The sequence below is a fragment of the Colletotrichum tamarilloi genome (assembly GCF_030869305.1).
Source record: "Colletotrichum tamarilloi strain Tom-12 chromosome Unknown Scaffold_63.1, whole genome shotgun sequence".
NCBI classification, from domain to species: Eukaryota; Fungi; Ascomycota; class Sordariomycetes; order Glomerellales; family Glomerellaceae; genus Colletotrichum; species Colletotrichum tamarilloi.
In genome coordinates this window covers 147666-170815 of record NW_026849445.1, presented here as the reverse complement: position 1 = coordinate 170815, position 23150 = coordinate 147666, and the positions used below count along the sequence as shown (strand labels likewise).

At 51.0% G+C, this 23150-nt stretch overlaps 12 protein-coding genes across 12 annotated transcripts; 10 read left to right on the top strand and 2 right to left on the bottom strand.

The window, feature by feature from the left end:
* Positions 1-393: 393 nt before the first annotated feature.
* On the top strand, positions 394-944 carry CTAM01_11546 (uncharacterized protein; the record flags this gene model as incomplete). The annotated part of the gene is made up of 3 exons (XM_060527557.1): positions 394-563; positions 612-766; positions 817-944. The coding sequence occupies 3 exons, from the start codon at positions 394-396 to the stop codon at positions 942-944; spliced, it is 453 nt and encodes a 150-aa protein (XP_060377856.1).
* Positions 945-2793: 1849 nt separating this feature from the next.
* CTAM01_11545 (FAD binding domain-containing protein) lies at positions 2794-4878 on the top strand (the record flags this gene model as incomplete). Its single annotated transcript, XM_060527556.1, has 4 exons — positions 2794-3224; positions 3289-3694; positions 3744-4646; positions 4705-4878. 4 exons carry the CDS (start codon positions 2794-2796, stop codon positions 4876-4878), a joined length of 1914 nt encoding a protein of 637 aa, XP_060377855.1.
* Positions 4879-5029: 151 nt separating this feature from the next.
* CTAM01_11544 (uncharacterized protein) lies at positions 5030-6236 on the bottom strand (the record flags this gene model as incomplete). The annotated part of the gene is made up of 2 exons (XM_060527555.1): positions 5030-5819; positions 5875-6236. 2 exons carry the CDS (start codon positions 6234-6236, stop codon positions 5030-5032), a joined length of 1152 nt encoding a protein of 383 aa, XP_060377854.1.
* A 1099-nt stretch (positions 6237-7335) lies between these two features.
* CTAM01_11543 (uncharacterized protein) lies at positions 7336-7845 on the top strand (the record flags this gene model as incomplete). The annotated part of the gene is made up of 1 exon (XM_060527554.1): positions 7336-7845. One exon carries the CDS (start codon positions 7336-7338, stop codon positions 7843-7845), a length of 510 nt encoding a protein of 169 aa, XP_060377853.1.
* Positions 7846-9831: 1986 nt separating this feature from the next.
* CTAM01_11542 (endonuclease/Exonuclease/phosphatase) lies at positions 9832-10758 on the top strand (the record flags this gene model as incomplete). Its single annotated transcript, XM_060527553.1, has 1 exon — positions 9832-10758. One exon carries the CDS (start codon positions 9832-9834, stop codon positions 10756-10758), a length of 927 nt encoding a protein of 308 aa, XP_060377852.1.
* Positions 10759-11246: 488 nt separating this feature from the next.
* On the top strand, positions 11247-12017 carry CTAM01_11541 (uncharacterized protein; the record flags this gene model as incomplete). The annotated part of the gene is made up of 3 exons (XM_060527552.1): positions 11247-11316; positions 11370-11707; positions 11790-12017. The coding sequence occupies 3 exons, from the start codon at positions 11247-11249 to the stop codon at positions 12015-12017; spliced, it is 636 nt and encodes a 211-aa protein (XP_060377851.1).
* Positions 12018-12666: 649 nt separating this feature from the next.
* Positions 12667-13893, top strand: CTAM01_11540 (uncharacterized protein; the record flags this gene model as incomplete). The annotated part of the gene is made up of 5 exons (XM_060527551.1): positions 12667-12780; positions 12833-12932; positions 13040-13526; positions 13579-13628; positions 13682-13893. The coding sequence occupies 5 exons, from the start codon at positions 12667-12669 to the stop codon at positions 13891-13893; spliced, it is 963 nt and encodes a 320-aa protein (XP_060377850.1).
* Positions 13894-14286: 393 nt separating this feature from the next.
* Positions 14287-14541, top strand: CTAM01_11539 (uncharacterized protein; the record flags this gene model as incomplete). The annotated part of the gene is made up of 2 exons (XM_060527550.1): positions 14287-14340; positions 14407-14541. The coding sequence occupies 2 exons, from the start codon at positions 14287-14289 to the stop codon at positions 14539-14541; spliced, it is 189 nt and encodes a 62-aa protein (XP_060377849.1).
* A 252-nt stretch (positions 14542-14793) lies between these two features.
* On the bottom strand, positions 14794-16434 carry CTAM01_11538 (iron transporter; the record flags this gene model as incomplete). The annotated part of the gene is made up of 4 exons (XM_060527549.1): positions 14794-15021; positions 15083-15799; positions 15853-16022; positions 16089-16434. The coding sequence occupies 4 exons, from the start codon at positions 16432-16434 to the stop codon at positions 14794-14796; spliced, it is 1461 nt and encodes a 486-aa protein (XP_060377848.1).
* An 836-nt stretch (positions 16435-17270) lies between these two features.
* CTAM01_11537 (fungal specific transcription factor) lies at positions 17271-18575 on the top strand (the record flags this gene model as incomplete). The annotated part of the gene is made up of 4 exons (XM_060527548.1): positions 17271-17333; positions 17389-17495; positions 17578-18349; positions 18450-18575. 4 exons carry the CDS (start codon positions 17271-17273, stop codon positions 18573-18575), a joined length of 1068 nt encoding a protein of 355 aa, XP_060377847.1.
* Positions 18576-20287: 1712 nt separating this feature from the next.
* CTAM01_11536 (uncharacterized protein) lies at positions 20288-21233 on the top strand (the record flags this gene model as incomplete). The annotated part of the gene is made up of 2 exons (XM_060527547.1): positions 20288-21118; positions 21186-21233. 2 exons carry the CDS (start codon positions 20288-20290, stop codon positions 21231-21233), a joined length of 879 nt encoding a protein of 292 aa, XP_060377846.1.
* An 879-nt stretch (positions 21234-22112) lies between these two features.
* Positions 22113-22968, top strand: CTAM01_11535 (uncharacterized protein; the record flags this gene model as incomplete). The annotated part of the gene is made up of 2 exons (XM_060527546.1): positions 22113-22830; positions 22901-22968. 2 exons carry the CDS (start codon positions 22113-22115, stop codon positions 22966-22968), a joined length of 786 nt encoding a protein of 261 aa, XP_060377845.1.
* Positions 22969-23150: the final 182 nt, after the last annotated feature.

The following is a 23150-nucleotide window of genomic DNA, read 5'->3' as shown; positions in this document are numbered from 1 at the left end:
CTCAAAGTTCCGACCAGAATATAGGCCTAGATGCAGGGCAAAAGTGGCGCTGTGCTATCCTAAGATTTGGGCATCCATGTAAAAGTTGCCTATTTTGCAAGTCAATTGAGAGGCCTAGGATGGATTGGCTCGCCACCATAGTGAAGACCTGGCCGGGATATTGTTCGGAGGACGATTTGGTTACCTTCGTCAAGTCGAATTAGGACTTAGGACTTAGATTATAGGACTTTGATCTTAAGCACGAGACAGCCTAAGGACCGGCAAGGTGATATCTTTTAAGACCTACGTTCTGGATGAAATGTCCCATATCTTGATGCAAATCCCAGTATTACCTCAAGATCTTATGGCAAAGTTTGCTGAATTTGCAACTGTTGGGTTCAACAGCACTTGGTCATGGGTAGTCATAAGCCGGCTACCGTGATGTTGAAACGCTGCCTAAACTCTCACCTAACGTACCCATGCGATCATGATCTAGGCCGTCGGCATGATGAGTTCGGCATCCTCGAAGACAACCGGCGCTCCTTTGCCCAATACTTGAACTGTGTCGGCCTTGGTGCCGCCCCGTAGCGGTTCTTATGGCTACTGTAGGCAGATGTCTACTTGCGCCGAAGCCTAGAGGGCAAGACAGCCTGGGACTCCCCGAACGTGGGTCGCAAGTCTAATCCACCTCAACCTCGCATCTCAGCTCCAGATGCTGGCGGGGAAAGGTCTGACATGCAAGAACCTCGTCGGAAGGTCCCTAGTTCCCTCCGCCAGCAAGGGACGGGTATCCGGACCGTGACTTTATTCGTCCACATACGACTTCCGGATGTAAAGGTCGCTGTGCCCGCCGACTCTACCCCACGCTTTCCAGCAGGCATCCACAACATAGCTCGCCTGACCCCGCCGCCGACGACGATGTGGTGTCAGCGGCAGCGGCGTCGAGCGGAGCAGCGGAGCTATGAACTTCCTGATGACTATATCGAGGTCTACGGATAGTCTAGTATACGGACGTAAGATTCGGATCTTCCCTTCGTCAGCCACAGCCTTTTCTAGGGCGCCTGGTCCCATATTGGCCCCAACCTCTCATTTGCCTCATGTTAGCCTAGCTGTCTATTCGGAACCCCGAGTCAGGATTATGACCCGAACCCGAATACTCTTGGCGAAGTTTATTCGAGCTTGATTCTGAACTGTACCGGCCGAAGGCTTGCTTGACTTCAGCCTTCGGCGTCACTTGCTTCGGTCTCTCCGCTGAGTCCTCTTCGGCCGTTAAACTAACGCACCATGCGAACATGAGGCCGTACGGCAAGCCTTCAGGGTCGCCAGAGCCAGCTAAACTATTTAGTTTGTTATCCCGACTGAGACTACGGACCATCCCTCGAGAAGCGCGTGCCCGCTGTAAGCCATCCCGCAATTCTTTGTTCCGTTCCTTATCCTTTGTCCGTCAGCCGTTGGACTCGTCGCACTTGCGCCAGGTAAAATGAAATGACTCGGCCCGCTCCAACGCTCTAACTAACAAAGGCCGTCCAGCACTCTATTGACGCCCGTAATGTCGATCCTCGACGCGCAAAACATGGAATTTCGAAATTGGGCAGATAACAACAATATCGTATTCTTCTGTCTTCGCGAGTTGCTGTTTGGAATTGAGTGTAACGATCAAGCTTCTCGACTCGAGAGCTTCTCGAAGCATGCTGCAATGCTGCGCTGTCAAGGGTCTGCCGACTTCCTGGTCCCTCCGACTCGGCATTGTGCCGTGCGCTGGTTGGCGCCGCTAATATGGAAAAGGTTGTGCCGAGCGGCTCGGCATACTGTACCAGGACATGGGGACCTGTGCCATCCAGTTATCGACCCAAATTTGGGAGTGGACTTCGGATGATGCGACCCCCAGCTTCCGCGCAACTTACATACACTAGATTAAGAAAATTGCCTGCCGGAAGTCCCACTGAACGGATACAGACTTGAAGCTTCTCTAAGCATCGCTAAAGCCGTGGTGACGTTTGTGGAATTCGGGATTTGCCCGTGTCTTACCCCCACAACTTTCGCAACTGACTGAAGTTTGATTGAGTCCAGCTCGACCCCTGCGTTCACGATCCGCGCTTCTCTCCCTCGTCGTATACCCCTTGTCTAAGCAATATTTTAGTGAAAACATATCTGGAGAGTTTGGCTCTGACGCCTGCCTGGAGAGACGAGAAGCTCGCATTCTACGGATTAATGTCCATTGGCAGACTTGCAGGTATCCGTCATAGAACGCTAATTCTTACCCCAACGTCTCTCGGCAGGTTGCCACAGCCACTGGCGTTGCTCCAAGTCATGGAACTGGACCCCGACTAATCGCATGATCTTAACTCGCACCACGCCGTCGATGCTACTATACGTGCTAGCTATCCACACTCAGTTATCGCTTCGATTCACTTGTCGCGACGCTTTTCTTCCTCCTTTGAGTCTCCCGTGCCGCCGATGTGGCTGACACAGCAATCAGATGGCGGCTAATACCAAGACCCCCCCCCCCTCCCCTGCTGACACCTTACCCTTCCCCACCACCCGTTTGACTGCTCGGCTACTGAGAACTTGAGAACTTGAGGTTCGGGGATGGGCCTTCTTTACTCTGTCTTTCACTCGGAGAAACAACTTAGATCTCACTACCGATCCTCCCTCCCACGAGACTAACAACTAGCTTCGCTGCAGTACAACGCAGGCCATGCAGCTAGGTGATATTCGCCTCTCACACAGCGAGGGAGAGAGCTTCGCGCCGGTGTCTTGCGTCTCGGCGACCACACCGAGTAAATTAGTGTCAAGCTCGAATCCGAATACAAAATGTCCAAGAGGAGCACGACCTTGGAGCAGCTTGCTTTCGAAGCAGGCCAGCGACCATTAGTCGACAGCAGCAACAGCAACGACGACTACGATCGGACGGAACCGCAGAAGTCTTCCAGCAAGATGACCCGGACTTCGATGGCCAACGTTTTGCTTCTGGCGTGCCTTTCTTGGGTTGTCAGTGCGATTTCAACGCCCAAGCTCGTCGCGTACGAAGAGAATGGGAAAAAGTACGAGTGCAGATGTTCTCCTGCCGACATTTGCTGGCCCAAGGCCGATGCTTGGAGTAAACTGAACAAGACCGTGGGAGGAGCTCTCCTTCAGCATATCCCGCCTGCTGCAGTCTGCTACAACACGTATCGTGGCATCGCGACTTACGATGCTGCCAAGTGCGCCGAGGCCACTGCAAAGTGGACGGATGAGAGATGGCAGTGAGTCTCATCTATGACGCAGAGCTGTCGAGGGTCAAGCCCAGAACTAATGGCGAACTATCAGAATCTCTCAACCTGCATCGCAGCTGTGGACGTGGGGAAGCAACAACACTTGCGAACTGACCACAGATCCCACAAAGACTTGCGCTCTCGGCAACTACCCTGAGTTCGTCATCATCGCCAAGACGAAAGCTCAGGTTAAGGCTGGCGTGGACTTTGCAAAGTCGAACAACTTGCGCCTCGTCATCCGCAACACGGGCCACGATTTTGAGGGAAGAAGTGCTGGTGCTGGATCCTTGGCTATCAACACTCACAACTTCAAGGACATCTCCTTCGTTGATTCATACAAAGGCCCCGGAGATTACAAGGGGCCTGCCATGACTATCGGTGCCGGAGTTCAAGGCTACGAGATCTCGAACGCAGCTCATGCCAGAAACCCACCCCAGAATGTAGTTACCGGCGAATGCGAGGTAAGCCTGGAACAAGCCATCTTCCTTTATTTCACTAACGATTCTCAAGACTGTGGGAGTTGCGGGTGGTTTCATGGGAGGTGGTGGTCACGGTCCCTTGAGCGGCAACTATGGCTTCGGCGCGGACCAGGCGCTCTCCTTTGAAGTCCTCACCGCAGCCGGAGACTTTGTCACAGCCAACGTCAACTTGAACTCTGATCTATACTATGCTCTCAGGGGAGGCGGCCCGGGAAACTACGCGGTTGTCTTATCCGTCACTGTCAAGACATACCCCGACACCATTCCCGAAGCAGCGCTCTTCTTGAACGTCAACGCTACTACTGGCGCCAACTTCGACCAAGTCACCAAGGCTGTCAACAAGCTCAACGCGCTCGGAAACCAAATGGTTGACAACGGACTCTACGGCATCTATGAGCTATACCCGCCAGCTATCGGACCAGCACTGCACGTGCAGCCAATCATGGGAATGAACAAGACTGCCAAGCAGCTCACAGCTGTCGTTCAGCCGCTTCTCACGTACCTCGATACCGAAAAGATCCCGTACGACTTTGGAGTCAAAGAGTATCCCAACTACTACACTCTCTTCCACGACATCTTCGAACCCGAGCGCGCGGCCCAGAACGGTCTGACGGGTGGCTGGGTCTTTACCCACGACGACATGGCGAGCAACCAGCCGGCCATCGCTGAGGCCATTCAACTTGCGCTAGCACCGGCCCCGAACCAGTTCGGCATCGTTATCAGCCACTTTTTCGATCCGGGAAGTAATGAGAAGAAGTCCGAAAGCGCAACACACCCCAAGTGGAGAGGCGCGACCATGCGAACCATGGCTATCCTGCCGCAGGCTCTGGATGCCACCTGGGCCACGAAGCTGGCTCTCAATGATCTGATGGTCAACACCATCACCGAAAAGTTCAAGCAGGCTGGTCCTAATGGCCTTGCATACGTGAATGAGGTAAGCTAGTCATCCCCCTGTTCTACATAATACAACAAGTACTAATGTGCGTGGACAGAACTATGCCTTCATGAAGAACTGGCAAGACGCCTTTTGGGGCCCGATCTACCCTAAGCTAGCGTCAATCAAGAAGAAGTGGGACCCCAACGGCGTGTTCTTCTCTTGGTCTACACCGGGCAGTGAAGATTGGAGTGTTGTTGACTACGCGAACCGACTTTGTAAAGCGAAATGATTGAAGCGTTTTTGAAGAAGCGACTTGAACTTGGAGATACCACTTATGATGATATTGGATGAGGATACTAGATTCTTAGATCTCATGATAATACATGTAATGAACGGAATGACATCGTTGTGTCCGTCGATCTCTCTTCATGACGCGAGGCTCACTCGTTCCAGATGACAGCGCTGAGTCCATCCTCTTGATTCACAGTCCCTGGATTGCCGACCTTGAGAGTTGCAAGAAGCTTCCCCAGTCTACCCGAAGTGGCGTTTCTTTCCACAACCACAACGTTGGCACTTGTCTGTCCACCGATAGCCACCATAGTTCCGGCATTGTTGATTGCGAAGGTTCGAGGGAAGAATGAATAAGCACTTGTTGTCTCAAGATATGTGATCAGGCCTGTCGAAGGGTCGATTGCGTAGGCCGTGATGGAATCTTGTTGTGTTCCGAAAGATTGATCATTCCTGTTCGAGGTGTACACAAAGTTATCTCTGATGTGAACTTCGGCTGCCTTCGAACCAACTGGCGCAGCCTTTCCGGGAGGAAATGTCGACAGGGTCTGCTTCTTCGCAAGAACAAGGCAACCGGTTGCCGGGTAAGTAACCGACCAAGACGTCACAGAGTTGGATAACTCATTGACGGTGAACAGGAATGTCGTATTGCCTTGTGTTCTAAACGCTCCATGGCGAGGTCCGTCTCCGGGTCCAGTCGAGAAAGAGGGACATTGAGTCAGAATGCCTGACGATCCGATGCTGAAGACACGGATAAAATCGGCTCCCAAGTCCGCAGAAAGAAGATATTTTTCGCTGGGATCTGTGAAGACAGAGTGAGGGTGAGGTCTATCCTGTCGAGATGGCACTGGCCCTGGTTGAGACATGTTGAATGTCAGTTTCTGTAGGGGTTGACCTGTACCGCCCAACGGGAGTCCATAGGTAGATATTGTCGATGCATCGCTACAACATAGTTAGTCCAGGGTATGTCTCATGAGAAATGATCTAGTAATCATACTACTGTGCTGTTGCGATGTAGCCATTGCCAGATCCATAGAGCGTACTATGAAGCTCGCCTCCGGCTGTCTGAACTTGCGCCTTCGATATTAAACTTCCATCGCCTGCGACAGAGAAGCTTTTCAGAAGTGGCTGGCCCCATTGTACTTCATCCGGGATATAGACAATGTTCGACGCGGAGTCAAAGTCAAGCCATGCTGGCATGCGGTTCCCAGAGCTGACTGTACTCGCAATAGTGAGTTGGTTTGTTGACGATAAGTTCAGTGTGTAGAGTTGCCCGCTATAGTGCGAGGCAATCAGGGTCGCCCCAAGAGCTCCTCGGAGAATTGTGAGACAGACGAGGAGACCCGATGTGTTTCCCATTGTGCTAAGTTTCAAGTTTTGGTTGGGAGAACTCGGTCCTTGGCGTTCACATTGTGGTGGGCTTCGGTTCTTGACTGTTTTAAGTCTCCTGACCATCGACGAGCGCCACTGCCGGCCCAGTTCCGAAGGTCTTGCAAACTCGCGATTGCAAATTTACCCGACACAAGCAGCCGCGACAATGCAACAGTGTGAAGCCCAAAAGCGTTGGTACTTGTTCCATCCAGAGACTAACCCGACTAGCGCATCCTCCGAGATGCCTAATAAGGTAATGTCACGGAGCCCAGTACCGGGGTGCCAGGACAGCGAGGTGAGGTGAATTGATCATAGCCAAAAAGCGGCTAATTGCAGATCACAGTTCTTTTTCACTATGTTCAAAACACAATAGCATAACGGCACAAAGGCTTACAAGGCATTATGATGCCAACCTTCATTGCGTCCGAGCCGCAGACATCGCTTGACTTCTGTAAACATGAAGCGAGGCTTTGCCAATGAAACTTCAGGTGACTAGATTCACCTGGGCCATCTATTCCAGGCCGAATCAACCTCATTTACCAAGCAGCCTACCTAAACAGTGCGAGTCACTAAAACACATCAAACTTTCAAAGTTCCGGGAGCCGCACTTTCCCCGTATCAAGGTGCCTCATAAGCTGATATGTCGCAGACACCGGAGTAATGTTTTTTGAGACGTCTATGTCGGCTGGTGTTGTTTATTAATCGCGAGAACAGAAAGTCGCCTCCTTCAATTTCATTCCGCTTCTCAACGGCCTTACCATTTGAGCCTGACACTAGGTACCGATCAAGATCGCATTAGAAACCACCTCCTTACCAAATGGGATCACCAAAATGCTTATCCTGACCACAGGCTGCCACTTCTAAACCTGGCGAATAGCATTCATTTACCTGGATGAAGCATTACGGGATGGCAGAGGCGTGTTCGATGTTGTAGAGCAACTTCACATCCGAGGTTGGTCATTTGGCCACGGAGACTTGAGCTTCAACCGGTAAGGTCATTAACTACGAGAAAGTATGTGGTTGAGAAGATGAGCTAAGGATGAAAAGAACCCTAGACATATATTATCTCGCTCCGCTAGCAGCCGCCATGTACCGCTCCTCAGACAAGGGCGAGGGCGAGTTCGCGACGGCAGATGACTTTGACGGATTCTATGCAGAGCACCACGGGCTGCTCGATGGGAATGTCTGGCGAAAGTACTACTCACTTGCTCTCCTCGCGCAGCTAATATCAGCTCGCTTCTACCGGCTTCCCGACTTGCAGGTTCTACCAGATTCAAGTGACCCTCTTGCGCAGCCACGGCACAAGGGAAATGGCCACCTGACCAAGCTTCCGCGGTGGGCACATAACGTTGTGCGCACCCATCGATGTCAGCCATCCCTTCCCGTCGAGACCATCACTCAGATAGCCCTAGCTACTCTCGAGCAGACCATCGCACGCTTGCGAGAGGACTATGTAAGCGTCCAGCCGTACTCGGAGACTCAAGCTCGCTTCTGGCTCAACTACATGAACATAGGATGCCCCGGAAAGCAATTGAAGGAGACATGGAACCACAACGAATTCGGTATCTCCGTCACGCAGGGACGTTTTGACATGTAGGCTTGGGAAAGACACTACTCGCGTAAGCGATGAGAAACTGTCCACATGCCGTATCTTGAGCAAGACTTGAACGGGACGCGTGAGAGCAAGATCAGCTGGTGTGGGTGGCCGGGCGGCGGGGTGGGTGAACAGGGGCGCAGCAGAGGGTGGGAGCCGGAGGTAGGGAGCGAAGAGGAGGTTGCGTTTCTGGCGGCTGTTATGATGAAGGAGACAGAAGGAATCGACATGAAAGACTTGGACTTTGGAGTGCGATCGCACATTCTTCTTGGAGTGATGTGCTCTGCTTTTGATGTCGACAAGGGACAGCAGGTGGAAGAGGTTGAGCGTCGGCTTGGTTGCTGCGGGCAGGATTGATGAGAGCAGGGCCGAGCAGTGGATTCGAGAAGTGCTAATGGTCATGAAGCCATACTTGTGTATGAAAGATGGACAGTCTGACTTTGAAGAGAATAGGGGTGAGTTGCTGCGTCAGATTCTGGTAGAGAATGGGCAGATACTAGCAAGATAGAAGCTTTCGGACTCTTCCAAAGAATATAGTTTCGATCTTCAACCAAGGAAGTAGAGCTAGGGCGCTATCTCCAAGTCGTGATTCAAGTCTTGCGGCCCTAAAGCAAGCGACTACCTGACTGCACACGGGATGTACAGAAGTCTGTGGTCAGCTGCAAGCAGCTCCGGGGATGGGTGGAATACAAGATGTCTACTTAGGATCTGGACATGCCATAATCCATCACACCGCGCTTCGAAAGCTTGAAAGGAGGGTTTGACGGAGAAGGGTCAGGTTCACAAGCGACCCTTCACCAACTGCTGTAGATATTGGAGGGCCGTCTGACAATCTCGTACACCACCGAGTAGCTCGAGAACACACAGGAATGTGAGAACATTCAGGCTCTCAATGAAATAGAAACCCACACAAAGGTCAGTCGTAGGGCTGGCAATGCTGAGAATAACAGCTTGCGCGCACTACAGGAGACTATCAAGTAGCAATTGGCAAACGAACAGATGAAGTCATTTATGAATTTCCGGTACCTAGTTGACAAGCCCCTGGAGACAGACTGGTATGTTCAAGTTGAGATCCATCAGTTCACTTGTCATTGAGGCTTCCGCCGGCTCTTCGTCATACGCACACCGTAGGAAGAGGTCCACAGGATGTATTGGGGGCAAGAACTTCGGGAGGCTGCAAAAACATCAAGCCCGCGGTTTATTCAGATGAGATTTTCCGTTATTCACCACTTTCCTCGGAGCATAAGGCCGGCCTGATACTTTGAGTTTTGTTGAATTTTGGTTCATTCAGGAGAACAATACCTTGCATATACGGTACGGGCGGTAATACCGAGTGGACAGATGAGAGGAAGGCCACCACTGTAGGCAAAACCGGCCACGGAGTACAACTAGGGAATGTTCTACTTAGTCGAGGTTTATGTAATGAGTCCTGTATTGCTAGCGCGGTAATTCGTCCGGTCTTTTCTTGTAGGCGTCTATTTCCACTTTCGGCGCTCTTTAAAAAGAAGACTCTGAGACGGCCACTGTCAATACCAGACTGGCGTGGGAGGCCGTGTGGCTTGGCTCTTAATAGGCTTGCCATTAAGGTTACTTGCGACCCCTCTCTTTGCAAGGGAGGGGCATGTATCTGGCAGATCCCGCCCAATATGACATCGCGCCTCTGGGCAAGCAGCGGCTATTGATCCTTATTCGCATAATTATCCGCGTCTCAAGATCAAATTCAGCGTGGATGCTACCCACGTGTTGATTTGGCGTTCGCGAGGGGCACTGCACCCCGCGGGACGTTAACGTCTTGGAGGGGACCCCTGTCAATCCTGTATTCAACTGCCTTATTGGGCTGTGCTTCGCAGCTTCGGTCGTCTTTCTCGCGATGGACAGGGAAACATCATTGAAGTATATAAGAGGCAGTAGTAGGTGTTGTGGTTCGAGATTTGTGATCAGCACTGAGTCTTGTTGCTCTTACCCCAGTCATTCGTTTCTTGCTTCAAGATGCAGATCAAGACCATTCTCGCACCCATTTTCCTGGCGAGATTAGCTCTGGCTCAGGGTCTCCCCATTCGTGTTGCCTCTTTCAACATTCGATACGACGCCGGTTCACGCGAATCCGGCGAAAAGCCCTGGTGGGATCTCCTCTGCGGAATCTCCAAGGACCGCTGCCGCCAGCCCCATGTCATCGACGCAATCAAGAGTATAGGCACCAATGCACCGACGGGCGCCGTCACCGTCATCGGCCTACAAGAGGTACTCGATAACCAGCTCAACGACATCCAGGACGGACTAGGCTCCGGCTGGGCCCATGTCGGCGTCGCCCGCGACGACGGCAAGAAGAGCGGCGAGTACAACCCCATCTTCTATCGCACCGACGCGCTCAAGCTGCTCCACGAAGAGACAAAGTGGCTCTCGCCGACACCCGACACTGTCTCGTCTGGCTGGGGGGCCGGCAGTAAGCGCATCGTCACCATTGCTGTCTTCGAGCATACTGCTAGCGGAAAGAAGTTCATCCACGCCAATACGCACTTGGATAATGTCAGCTCCCAGGCTCGAAGCGAGGGAATCAAGGTCGCTGTGTCCAAGATTCAAGCTGTGCAGACAACATACGGTCCCTTGGGTGTTTCGCTTACCGGCGACTTCAACTCTGACCCCAACGGTGATGGGTATAAAGCGTTGACAGGAACCGGTTTCATGGAGGAGTTGTATAACATGGCTACGCCTGAACAGCGCATCGGCCCCAATCAGTTGACGTACACAACCTTCGATACGACCAAGCAGGGAAGCCGCATCGACTTTGTCTGGCTTGGGCCTAAAGACGCGAAGAAGTACTCGGTCCAGCGATACGAGATCCAGAACAACCTGGTCAATGGCATGCTCATCAGCGACCACAGACCCGTAGTTGGAGATGTCACCTTGTTATCCTAGTCTCTCAGGCAATGTTTAGCTTTACGCAGTAATTGAGTCTCGATACCCAAATCCTACCAAATGTTTCTATATCTGGATCGCCGACTGTCATGAATTTGCAATACTCCATCGAGTGCTCGTTGCGGCAACCGTACTCAGCTTGACGCCAGCCTGTGTCCCTGATGTGCGTGGGGAGGGCGGTCTCCGAGAAACAGCACAAAAGCAGTCATTCGATGCTTTGTGCCTACCTTTCGCGGAACATCCATGCCGCAAAATACGATCATGTCAGTGCATAGTACGTCATAGTGCCTTGAGCGATGGCTCAGTCGAGAACTAGCTTCAAACAATAACACTTGAGCTCATAAGGTCTCACTTCCCCGCTTGTGGCGTTTGTGGCATTTCTCATTCTTGAATAAAATACTTTTGGGTTTCAATACATCAATTAGACCTTGTTGATCTACAGGCAATTCAGCCCTCGACAGCTTTTGCATTAGCAGAAATTTGCCGAAATGGCTGTGCATGACTTCAGTAAGGAACAGAGAGACGTTTTCGATGATCAGCATCGTGAGCTCAAAGTTGGTCAAGTCTATCTCCATCCCTAACATACACGTAGTGCTCTATGCAGCTGACAGGACATATGGTCATCAAGGACATCTTGCGACGCAAGGCAGGCGCCGAAGCTGGAGTTACCGTAAAGAGATTTGATGTGGCGATCTCTGAGTTTGCTTGGGAGCAGGTGCCATTGGCAGACACCCAGAGAGCTCTAGGTGAGGCAATTCATCTAGCCAACGACAGGAAATTCAGCAACATATATGAAGAATTTCTTAACGCCCCTCTTGGGTCTGAAAAAGAAGAAGCTAGGGCTAGAGATTTGCTCTGCCAGGCCCATGGCATTTCCACAACATCTTACAGACCAAGGAAAGATTGGGAGCTGGTCAGGGCAGCACCATTCATTGCGTTGCAAGCAGATGTGAGTTTCTGAAGTTCCCAGAGTCAGACATTGTTGTATTATGTTGATAATGGAAGCTTAAACTGACCCACAATCACGATAGTCTTATTGGAAAGACTCGCCCGAGAAGGTGTTACAGCTCGCCACCAGCCTGCAGGATAAGGGAGATAACTACGCTGAAAGTGGTCGCGCTAGAACTATGGATCTTGCAGTATCCGAGACCACGGGGAAATTGACAGAACTTCTGTCCCAATACTATGAATTATACGATCAATCTGAAGCGGAGGTTCAAGCTAGAAGAGCTCGGGGGACGACTTATCCTTGGAACTAGGTCGTTACCAAGAGTCTGGTACGCTTGGTCTCTCCACTTTGAGCTCCTAGTCGTCTATCCCACCCCCTGTGGCGGATCCTTTGTATACACCATGCATGTGACACCTCACTCAGCGACTCATATGCTACCTCTCAGTCTTCTACAAATTTGGCAACTAAGTTCTCAAATACGCAATTTACTTAGCAAGCTGAGAAGCAGCCCAAAGACACGTTCGTTTACTAGGTAGGTTGGAAAGCCAACTGCCTATTTTCGCTTGTTTCGAGAAGCAAAATCCGACATGGCCCCATCAATAAAGACCTTCAATAGTTGTCGGGCGCAGAGGATAAGCGCATGAGACACCGCTATTTGGACCCTGTGACCAACTACGCGCCCACTAAAAGCGCAGAAAGCCTAACCGAGTTACCCGCATGCCGATGACCGCTCAAAGCGCCGCCGTCTGAACACAGTCACACGAGATGACTCAGCGGAAGATAACGGAACAGTTTTGTTATCGTCATGGATAACTATGCGCCCTGCTGCTGCTCGCGACACTCTGCAAACTTGTCTCTCTTGGGGTTGATATTTTCTTGGTGGGTTTGCTACTTGCTTCGATGTATACCAATGTATTCTTTGGTCTGACAACTTGACTTAGCGCCTCTCGTTCTTCACCATGGCCGCGGTCAATTTGGAACGGCCTGCGTCACTATCGCAGAGGCCTATCTCGCGGGACGACGCATCCGAGATACTCGGCAGCATTAGCATGGCTGCCTTTCTCTGCCTCTTGGTATATCTCGCTGTTCACAGCAGTTCTGGGAAAATATACTAACAGTTTTTAGATTCCACAACTTGCCGCAAACTACAAGTTGAAGAGCGCAGACAGCTTATCTATGGCATTTCTGTTCATCTGGCTTTTGGGGGATGTTACCAATTTACTAGGTAAGACCACACGCATAAGCCCAGCCAACCTGATCTCGGGATATTTTCTTCCGAGCAGTCTTTCAGATGCATGTGCAGACCACATGTACTCACCTGGCACGATACAGGTGGTTTGGCGAACGGCATCGCGCCCGCAAGCATAGCCGTGACAACATATCTCTGCTTTTCGGACTCTACACTCATTTGCCAGTGCCTGTACTACAACTCAAAACGTCGGATTCAAAACCTCGTACAGCCCGGGACGCCGAGATCGCAATCTCCCGAGCGACGACCTCTTCTCGAACCCGCAGACTCTTCTGAAGACGTGAACTCAATGAGCCACTACCAAATTGCCTCTCCCAGCTCGAATCAAGTTGTGGACAAGGATGAGGAGACCGACATGAGCACTGTACGCACTCTGCACGACTGGCGGTTTAACGCCGCATGCCTTATCATGGTCGCTATCCTGGGGATCTCGGGATGGTTCGTGCTTCGCCAGTTTGGTTTGCTTGGCGGCGAGAGTCCTCCTGGAGCCGTGAGCGTTACGGAGTTGCCAGGCATTTCCGAATCGGTTGGCTCAGCATTAGGAGTCATCGGCGCGATCTGCTATCTGTGGTATGTGGTGATGAACTTGCAAAATGGTTCACCGACTGACCTAAGCATGCAGTGCCCGGATCCCTCAAATCATTAAGAACTACAGGGGAAAGTCATGTGAAGGTAAGTTTAACCCCCCTACTGCTTGTGATTTCATATGACCTTAAACTTTACAGGTCTTGCGCCGCTATTCCTGCTGCTGTCCATTACGGGAAACCTGACATATGGAATGAGTGTCATTGCGTACAAGCAAGACAGAGAGTATTTGCTTACCAGCCTCCCGTGGCTGATGGGCTCGCTTGGAACGATCGTAGAAGACGGCATTATCCTATTCCAGGTCCGGCTTTACGCGCGTGTCCAAGAGCCAGTAGAGTCAAGCAGCTTATGATTCTACTCAACTTGGAATGAAACCCACATATCATGATTTTGTACGATCTTGGCGAGAACCTAAAGACATTAATTTCATGACTAGTCAAGCGACTCGGGTCCTACAGTTTGACTCATTGCCGTTGTTTCTCGGTATGAGCTTTACGAAAAGAGCAACTTTCGGCCGAGTTGTAATATTTGTAGGAATAATGCAAGTCATTCTAACGGCCTGCAGCCAGTTGAAATAGTATTTAAGGCAACGTTATGTCCCTCTGAGTTGATGAACATCTCCTCGCCGTAGTCTCATCAACTCTTCTCACCTTGTCTCTCGCTTCGGAAACGCCCCAATCTCTCATTTTCACCTTCGCTTTCAATCAAAAGCTCAACTTGAAGTCAGTTCCGATAGCCGCCTAACATGCGTGTCATTGCCTTTGCTGCTGCTGCCTTGGCCTTCGCCATGCCCATTTCTGTACGTGATTTCCATCAAGGATTTTACAAGTGCCGAGCCGTGAGTCTGCCCTCTAACATGGCATAGGCTGGTGTCTGCGCGGCATTTGGTGTCTGCTCTCAGAATGGAATAATCAAGGACTGCACCTCCGGAAGTTGTGTTGGCAAGGTCGGAGAGCCCTGCACTCAATCTCTTGCAGGGCCCGTGCTTTGCCCAGTCTAGGGCATTTAGGCGGAGAAGGAGACTATGAAACCATCGTCCGAGAAACCCAAGGGAGCTGTATGGTTCTGCTGCGGTATCATTGTTAAGAAGTAGCCAGCAAAGCACATCAATCTCAAAACTCTGAACATTGAAAAGTTTTAATTTCTAGAAGAAATATAACTCCGTCGTAGATAAGCCCCTATGTTTTCTATATCTTTTACAATTCCCCTTATCATGCAGTAATATGTTTAGCGCAGGTAGATGAGGTTAAGGCTACAGTCCAAACTTCTCAAAATGAATCAGATGCCCCCTCCTCTTCCATACGAACAGCGTGTACGCCAGACTTGCAGAAGTCACGGCCGCAACAGAAACCAGTGCGGGCCAATTGAACTGCGAAGGCCGGAAGAAAATTATGGTCGCCATATATGAAAGTAGCTCAAATGCATTTTGCCAGGCTGCCTCGACTGTAGAGAATCTGCCACGGCTCTCGGCTTCGACTTCCTGAATTCTCATGTTAGACATTTTCACACCAAAGACTTTCCATGGGCTGGGAGCTTCTTACCTCTTGGACAATGATTTGAGTACATAGGTCAAAGCCGCGCAGACCAAGACGGCTGATGATGACTCCAATCACGAGGCTGGTTGCCGATATAAGGGGGTTCGGCATGAAGACCCAGAAAGCCGCCAAGCCGCCTATCAGAGGAAGAACCTGGCAATTGCTCATCCAAAGGCCAGCGCGAACTTGTCCAATTCGACCCACAAGCCAAGGCGCAACCCAAGTCGCCAACACCTCGAAAACCACACTGATTGTTCTTGCAATGCCGATGTATGTTGTGTTGAAACCCGATGCGACCAGGTACGTGACCATCTGGCCTCCAAAGCTCAGCACTGTGAGGTATAGTAGAGAGCAGGCAAACGATGGCAAGAATGCGCGATGGCCCAAGTAGAATTTGAAGTCGGACGCGGACCTCTTGATATGACTCAGGACCTTTTTGCCAGGATTCACCGACACTGCCGTTGTTTCAGGGGTAGACGGTGGCATAGACTTAGGCTCCTGCAAATCAGGGTCCTCGTTATAGATGTTGGCAATGGCATAGTACTCGACAGCAACAGAAGCGGTGTTCATGGAGAAGTTGACGATGATCGCTGCCTTTGTGGAGAATCCGTCAATAAGAGCGATGAACAGTGGCCCAAGTAGTTTGCAGAGAAGATCGATGCGGCGCATCTGCGCATTGAGAACTGCTAGGGCTTCGATGTCGCCTTTGGCGATGACGATAACCTAGCCACCCATTAGAAACATGGAGTTGTTTGGTGAAACCAGCTCAAACTCACCCAGTCCTTCTCGACTGAAACCATATTCACGATGGAGTACAGCTTTTCGGCACAGGCAATGGATGAGAGGAGCGCAAGCAGAGCCGGACGTCCATAGTCGCCCAACGGCAGCCTAATGAAGAGGACGTAAAATAAGACACATGATGCTGACACTGCGAGTCGTTGGAAGACTGGGCAAAATTATGTCAACATTCAACAGTCTGATTAGTCGTCGATCTACATGCGCCTAGACTCACCGATGGATGCGCGGACAACTTTCAACCGGTCATTGTTATCAATGTACTGTCCAACTGTAGGCGCGAAGACGAGAGCCGATAATCCCCTGGCAAGCGCATAAAGCGACATGGGCAGCAGTGTACCCGGAAATATGGTCGCCAGGTACAGCACGGCGCCGAACTCGAACATCCGAGAATTCCAAGTCGAGAGGAAGTGCGATAGGTAGAGCCGGCGTGCGATTCGGGGATCCACCCGGTGGGTTTCAGAGACCGAGCCATCTCCTTGGCCTGCTCCATTGCCGAGAAGCGGCGTCTGCTCGTCGGGCCGGATGGCCTCTTCATCGGGGAGAGACTTAGTGTGCGTCATCGTTCATAGGAGAATTGCCCAAAGCCTCAGATTCGAGATCAGATAAGGATGGGAGAACTAAATAGTTGACTGCGTAGGAACCGGACAAAGCGTGATAGCTATAGGCCCGGGCAGGACCGCATCAGATAATGTACGGATAGACAGATCAACCTTGGCGTGGCGTGACTTCAAATGAACGGTGAGCAGGAGTTATTATCTAATAGCTATGAGAAGACGGGGGCAGGTGAAAACATTCCTGAAGCTCTGCGTTGCAAACATTTGGGTACGGAAACGTTGAGGTTCCGAACAGGGAGCTTTGCCCTGGTTGATGAGTCTGTGAGTGCGTGGGTCGAGGCAACGGAGGTAAATCAGGCTCCGCGTCCGTGCCTCGAATTGCTACTTTACGTAGTATGGCACACACCTCCATGAAACCAGATTCTGCTCTAGCAAGTCATCTCTCAACTCTGGACTGTTGTTTTCAACACAGTCTCCATCTCTAAGCGATCCGTCAGTATATGCTGATGCCTCTTAAACCAATTGCTTCTGGAAGATGGATGTGTTCCCAGAGCTTGGAAGGGGAGAACATGGCCATCATCCCGTCTCTTGAATCATGTCCGTCCCATTTTGGTCTAGTGCCCGACCTCTGTCTGTCAGATGGAATCAAACCCTTTGTCATCGGAGCCAAGCTTTGTATAATCCCCGCTTAGTCATGATACGAGATCTTTCAAAACCTGGGGCATGGCCGCCGACGGAGCTGAGTTTGCTCCGTGTGTCCAATTCGATGCTGTCTTGCACCAACAAGCCCCGGCAGCTTTGCCAGAAGTACCGGCTCCCAGGGAGTGCTGATCAATGCCAAAATGCCACCAAAGCGAGCATGCGATATCTGCTATCGTAGAAAGGTGAGGCCGCTGAAGTCACTCGTATCCTAATGGTAGAACATACTCAGTCGCTGACCCATGTGCTTTGTTATCCCAGATCCAATGTCTTATCCCTGCAGAGGGGCCTCCGTGCGACTGGTGCAGCCATCATGATTCCGAATGCACCTTTCACCGTGATGCGCCACGAAGGAAGAAGAAAGCCAAGTCAGTAATTCTCAACCACTTTCCAAAGGATGCATGTTACTATAATGCGCCGTTGCTGATCAGTAACGGTTGTTTCCTTTAGGGTAACGTTGGGCGACGTCCAAGGTCTCAACGATCGCATACAGGAGCTCGAAGATGCGCTAGCCAAGGCAAATTCGCAGCAACCAACTCAACCAGACACCCCTGGTCGAGGCCAACCAACTTCAGCGATATCCGTATCCGAGGAGACTTCAAACTCAGTATCTGTCCAAAGTCCAATTCCAGCAGCTATTCAGAGCTCTATTGCTTTTTCCGAGCAATCAATCTCTCCACTGGTCTTCTCTCAAACCCCCGCCAGTGTTGATGACACTCACACAACACCACCAGCAGATGGCTCCCGGCCCGGCAGCTATGTCGGCCCCAACTGGTTCTTCAGAGGCATCCACGCATTCTCCGAAGACGGGCGCAGATGGATTTCCTCCAAGACTGGTCAAACCATCGATTGGAGTAAACTTCAGATATTCACACCAAAGCCATCACCTTTTGCGAGGAGACATGCGCAACTTTCGCGAGATCATTGCCAACTTCCAGATCAGGCTTCTTTAAGAGCGCTTTTGTCTTCGTACTTCATGTCATCTTTCCGCTTAAGATACCCACTCATTGACAAAGTTCTCTTCGAAGAGACAGTCAACGAGGCTTATGAAGATCCCGACAATATTTCACCTTCACCGATTTGTCTGGCTGCCCAGGCCTGCGTCTTCGGTGTCGTCAGCCTCATTACATTACTGCCAGACGCTCAGTCTGGTTCTCCAGGGCTAGACGGCAATGAGAGCGCAGCCAGAGCCAGCTATCTTCTCAGTCAACTTGTCGGATATGTAAGCCTCACAACGTTGCAAACAACCCTGTTACTGGTGAGTCGATCCTAGACATTGGCTTGCAGTAGTTCATGCAATGATCGGCAAACTAAATCTAGAGTCAAGCATGTGCAACGTCTCTTATGCGGTTATTGGCAAGAAGCCGATTCGCTACTACCAGGAGCTTGCCGTACTGTCGGTGCACTCGGTGGGCATCTTTATCAGCCCTCGAAGGCCCTTACAGTAGAGATCTCGCTGTGCGAAAGGAGGAAACGCCACATTAGAAACCTCTTCTGGGTTTGCTACATGTCGGATAAAGACTTGTCCCTACGGACAGGACAACTTCCACTTCTTACTGACATCTACTGTGATCTCACCGTCCCAGAAAATTACCTGAGCTCTTACACCTATCTGCGTGGTCTTAATGAGTATCTCCACCACCCAGATGCATCAAGTGATGAGGACCTCACACCACACTTCTCGGGAGACGCCCAATTGGGGTATCTTAAAGAGAAAGTATATCGGCTACTTTACTCGGTACAAGCCCTGAGGGACAAAGACAATCGACTCTTGATTTCAATCCGACAATTAGATGACGAGATTGAACGCTGGCGTCTGTCGGTCCCGGTGGACTTCCGGCCAGCTCTCTCAGTCTCGTCAAATACTCTTCTAATCACGCCTGAAACAAGACCGCCTCATGCACGACGATATTTTCACCTTCTTCTAGAGTATTGGTACCTGATGATCTACGTTCATACTACAGTCAGACGATATGATGCACATACGATAATCGGCGACGGGGGGCAAGATCTTCACCGGGTCATTCACTCGAGCTATGACTTATCAATGGAAGCCGGCAGATCGACGCTTCGATGTCTGCGAGTGTGTATGAATACCTTCTCTAATGAAGGCTTCTGGTCAGTCATCGTATTTCCTCCGGCTTCCTCAAACAGCGTTGAACCCATGCACGCAGTTAATATTCTTGTGTGGGTGGATGTCTAGCAACTAACGAAGTTCCTAGGCTTCTGATGTTTTACGCCACCAATGCAGCTATTGCTCTGTTTCTCAATATGATCATACACCCAGAAGATGCGGACGGCCAGCTCGATCTCGAGCTTCTAATTTCGGCCGCCAACGCAATCCGTATAGCAATCCCGCAGGCCTCAACACGTGAAGAAAGTATGCGCATTCAAAGAACGTCCGACTTCATCATGTGGCTCATGTGGCTCGGATCATGTGCCATCACCAAGTCGCAGGAAGAGGGATTACGACATGAGCTGTAAAATTCCAGCATACCCGTGACGGTTTTAGGAAAGACGCAGTTGGGAAGATGCCCAGCTATAAGAAGCGGCTTCCGCTGACAAAGCGGTGAACAAGTTCGTAAGGAGCGGCTTAGCAAGCCAAGAGGTTAGAGCTCCCCTGGCTCTCGTCTCAACAGGGGTGCCAATCCGAATAATTAAGCGTATTTATACTGCAGAACATACGTTCCCGAAAGCTTCGCTCTTACTGGCGGACGGGATGATGCTCAATGATACCCTAGATCAAATACGTGCAGGAGTTAATTAAGTTTAGTCGCGATGCAGTGTCATTCCACCCACTTTCCGGAACCCGAGTAATGCTGCCGGAGTCTCGCTTCTAAGCGGTATTCATGAGGTTACTGATCAATTCGGTAGCGAAGCTTCTATTAGAAACCCAGGAACCGAGCTATTCTGTATGGGTCAAAACAATCGTATTATACAAATAATTACTTTCATTTAGGGCAGGTGGTGTTCCCATGGCCTCGGCAGCCCGGCCCCACCGGGAAGGATGAACGATCGGCTGAGGGGTTCAGCGACTTAAGTGACTTAAGCTCGACCTCAAAGCAAGTACTTGAGATGCGTAGTCGCCAGTGCTCTCCTTTCTTCTTGTATCGACATCACATCAAATCAGCCTTTAATCTCGTTCTTCGGAGTTGCTAAGATGTTTCAAATATCCATCGGCCTCCTGCTTGGCCTAGTTGCGAGTCAGATCATCTCCGCTCAGGCGCAGTCTCTCCCGAAGCAACTCGCTGTAGTCCGTCGCCGCTCTGGTCTCACGCACAAAGAGTATTTGTACTACCATACACTAGTTCACGGGCAGAAGTCATGGAACGCACCTCGAGACGATTCCTTTCCCGCAGCCTACATCCAAAGCCATGTCTTTGACGGAGTCTTCGGTGCAAACAACAGCGTAGCGAACCAAGTCTACGTCGGCCGCGACGACATCGCCGAGCTATACAGTAGCTCCCCGACGTCCTTCTTGGGCCCACCCTCCACGAATTACACCGAGACGGTGATCGGTCCTGATGGAGCCAACTTCAACGACTTCCAAGTTGCCATGTCGATGATCGCGACGGAGACTTTCCTGACCAATATCACTGCGGGTGCCCCGAAAACTCCGGCGAAACCCGGCAACGAGCCTCCGGTTGCCTTCTTCTGGGCCATAGCTACGCAGAACGCTACATCGAACGAGACGTTTGCAAGGAACCTGGCGGATGCCCTGATCAAACCTTTACCCGCCGGAACGATTTACAACGCCAGTATCCACGTCCCTATTCCAGGCGCCGATGTCAGGCCTTACTTTGGTGGAGCGGACATGCCGATCATCAATACTGTCATCAAATTGTGGCTCAATGACAGTGGGTCAGCCATCACGCAGCTTCGGGCATCGCAAACAAAACTGGATAGCGCGGCACTCAACCTGGATGAGAATCTATCGTACATGCTCTTTTCCAAAGAGGTAACGATTTGGGACACCAAAGCCGGTATCGAGGTAAGTCGCTGCGGGCCATCGATACTCCGATATTTACCCCTGGGCCGCTTAGCTAACATCGAAACAGTTTGATATCCCGCGCCTCGAGGCTGTTTTGAAGGCCGAGAACTATTGATCACAGATCGTGAAGGGCAACAGACAGGGGTGGAGCCTCAACTGTTAGGCTATCAGTGAAGCCTTGTATTTATAAATACCCATTCAAATGGACTTTCGCTTTGTCCAAAATTGATCCCCGGACAGGTGGTGAGCGGCCGCCGCGATGTCGCATTCTGAAGTGTCGCATGGGGGCCCACGATGGTTGAAACCATTTTGACAGCTGGCTAAACCATCTGACCTTTTAAGGGTCTCTATTGTAACCTCTTAAAAAGCCCCGTTGCAAAACTGGAGCAGTTGACAAAAGATCAATTCCTTCTCAAAATCTTACCCATCTTTTCCCCAACCCGGCTAGTCCCTTGCAGGCTGCAGTCATCATCATCACTGCCAAGACGGTAGGCGCCCAGAGGCCAGGGCGCAGTCTTGACAAAACCCCACTAGAATTTACACCGCCCCTGTGAACAGTTCACGACTTCGGCCTCTCATACGTCATACAGTGTGGCGCAACTTGCAGTGTACCAAATTATGGGAAGTGCGCCGCTCGTATCCGTTGTCAAACAGTGAACTCGCGAAGATCATACCACGGGAACTCTGGCGTTGGTACAGCTCATAGAGCCAAGACGGGAATCCCAACCGTTCCGAACCACATATTTCAAGCTTATAATATCCCGACCACGAAGGACCCATCGCTGTTGAGGATCCCCATCTTGCATCGTCGGACATTATCTCCTAGCCTCAAGTTTTAAAACCTGTCAATTGTTCCAACAGTAAGAACAACAGCATAATCAACAACTACTCGACTTTTCAGCGACACATAAGCCTCTAGTATCGGGACGACCTTGCCTCTAAAGCAATTTTCCTGCACTGAAGTCATCTGCCTACGAGACTACATTGCGATAATATGTTAGGCGACAAAAGCGAGAAAGCGACTCCTGTATACTCAGGGCGTGATCCTGTAGCCGACGTTCCTCCTTCCTACTCTGAAGGAGTCCCGACTTCAAGTGATGGCCTCATCCCCGCCGGGACCCTCCTCCTCGCCGGAACAACCATTTTCAACACCGCCTCAGCGTCATCACCGCCATTATACGAACTCACTTACCCCATCGGACACCTGCGGGAGTCCAATACATCAGTTTCGTTCTACCGCTATGAGAACAGTGTACGGGACTCTCCTGGGGCATCCGGTCCTCAGGTAGCATCACGAAAGAAGCATATCTTCGACCTAAAGCGAGACCCTACAGTTACTGAGCCCCCCTTCCCATACCACTTGAACTCGGTCTCTCGCGGAAATGTTGGACATGTGGGCATCAGGACACACCGACGCTTAGGTGGATCGGGTTACCGCGCCTGGAGGGCGACGAGAGCGAGAGAAGGGGCGGATCTAGAAGGCAAGGAGATGCTCTTCAACATCAAGACGCGGGGCAGCGGACGGCAAGAATGGCGCGATGGGAGCGACAAGACGGTTCTGGCGCATGAGACGAGCGAGGAGGGGATCCACAAGCTACAGATCGTCGTCCCATTAACCCAAGATATTAGAGACGGGTTGGTCGCGACGTGGTGTTTACGACTTTGGTGGGAGATTGCCCTGTCCAAGGTCGAGCCTTTCAGCTGGAGCGAAGGTAAGTTGTTTAATCTGACTCCATCTGCTCAGTATGAAACATGTGCTAACTTGAATTCTTCTACGCTCAGTCAAGAATGTGTTGCAGTACAACTCGAAGAATCTCCCTTCCGGGGCGCGCTTGGGTCTTCTCCCTTAGTTCAGTCTGAATCAAGTATCTTTAAACCCATGGGAAACTCAAAAATATCCACCTTGCCTATGATAAACCAATATCAACCTCTACAATGCCCACAAACGATCGGCATGGCTCTCCTATCCGTGTAATGATGCGAACTATGCTTTCACCGACCGCCGTTTCTATCTGTCTGTGCAATTCTGTGC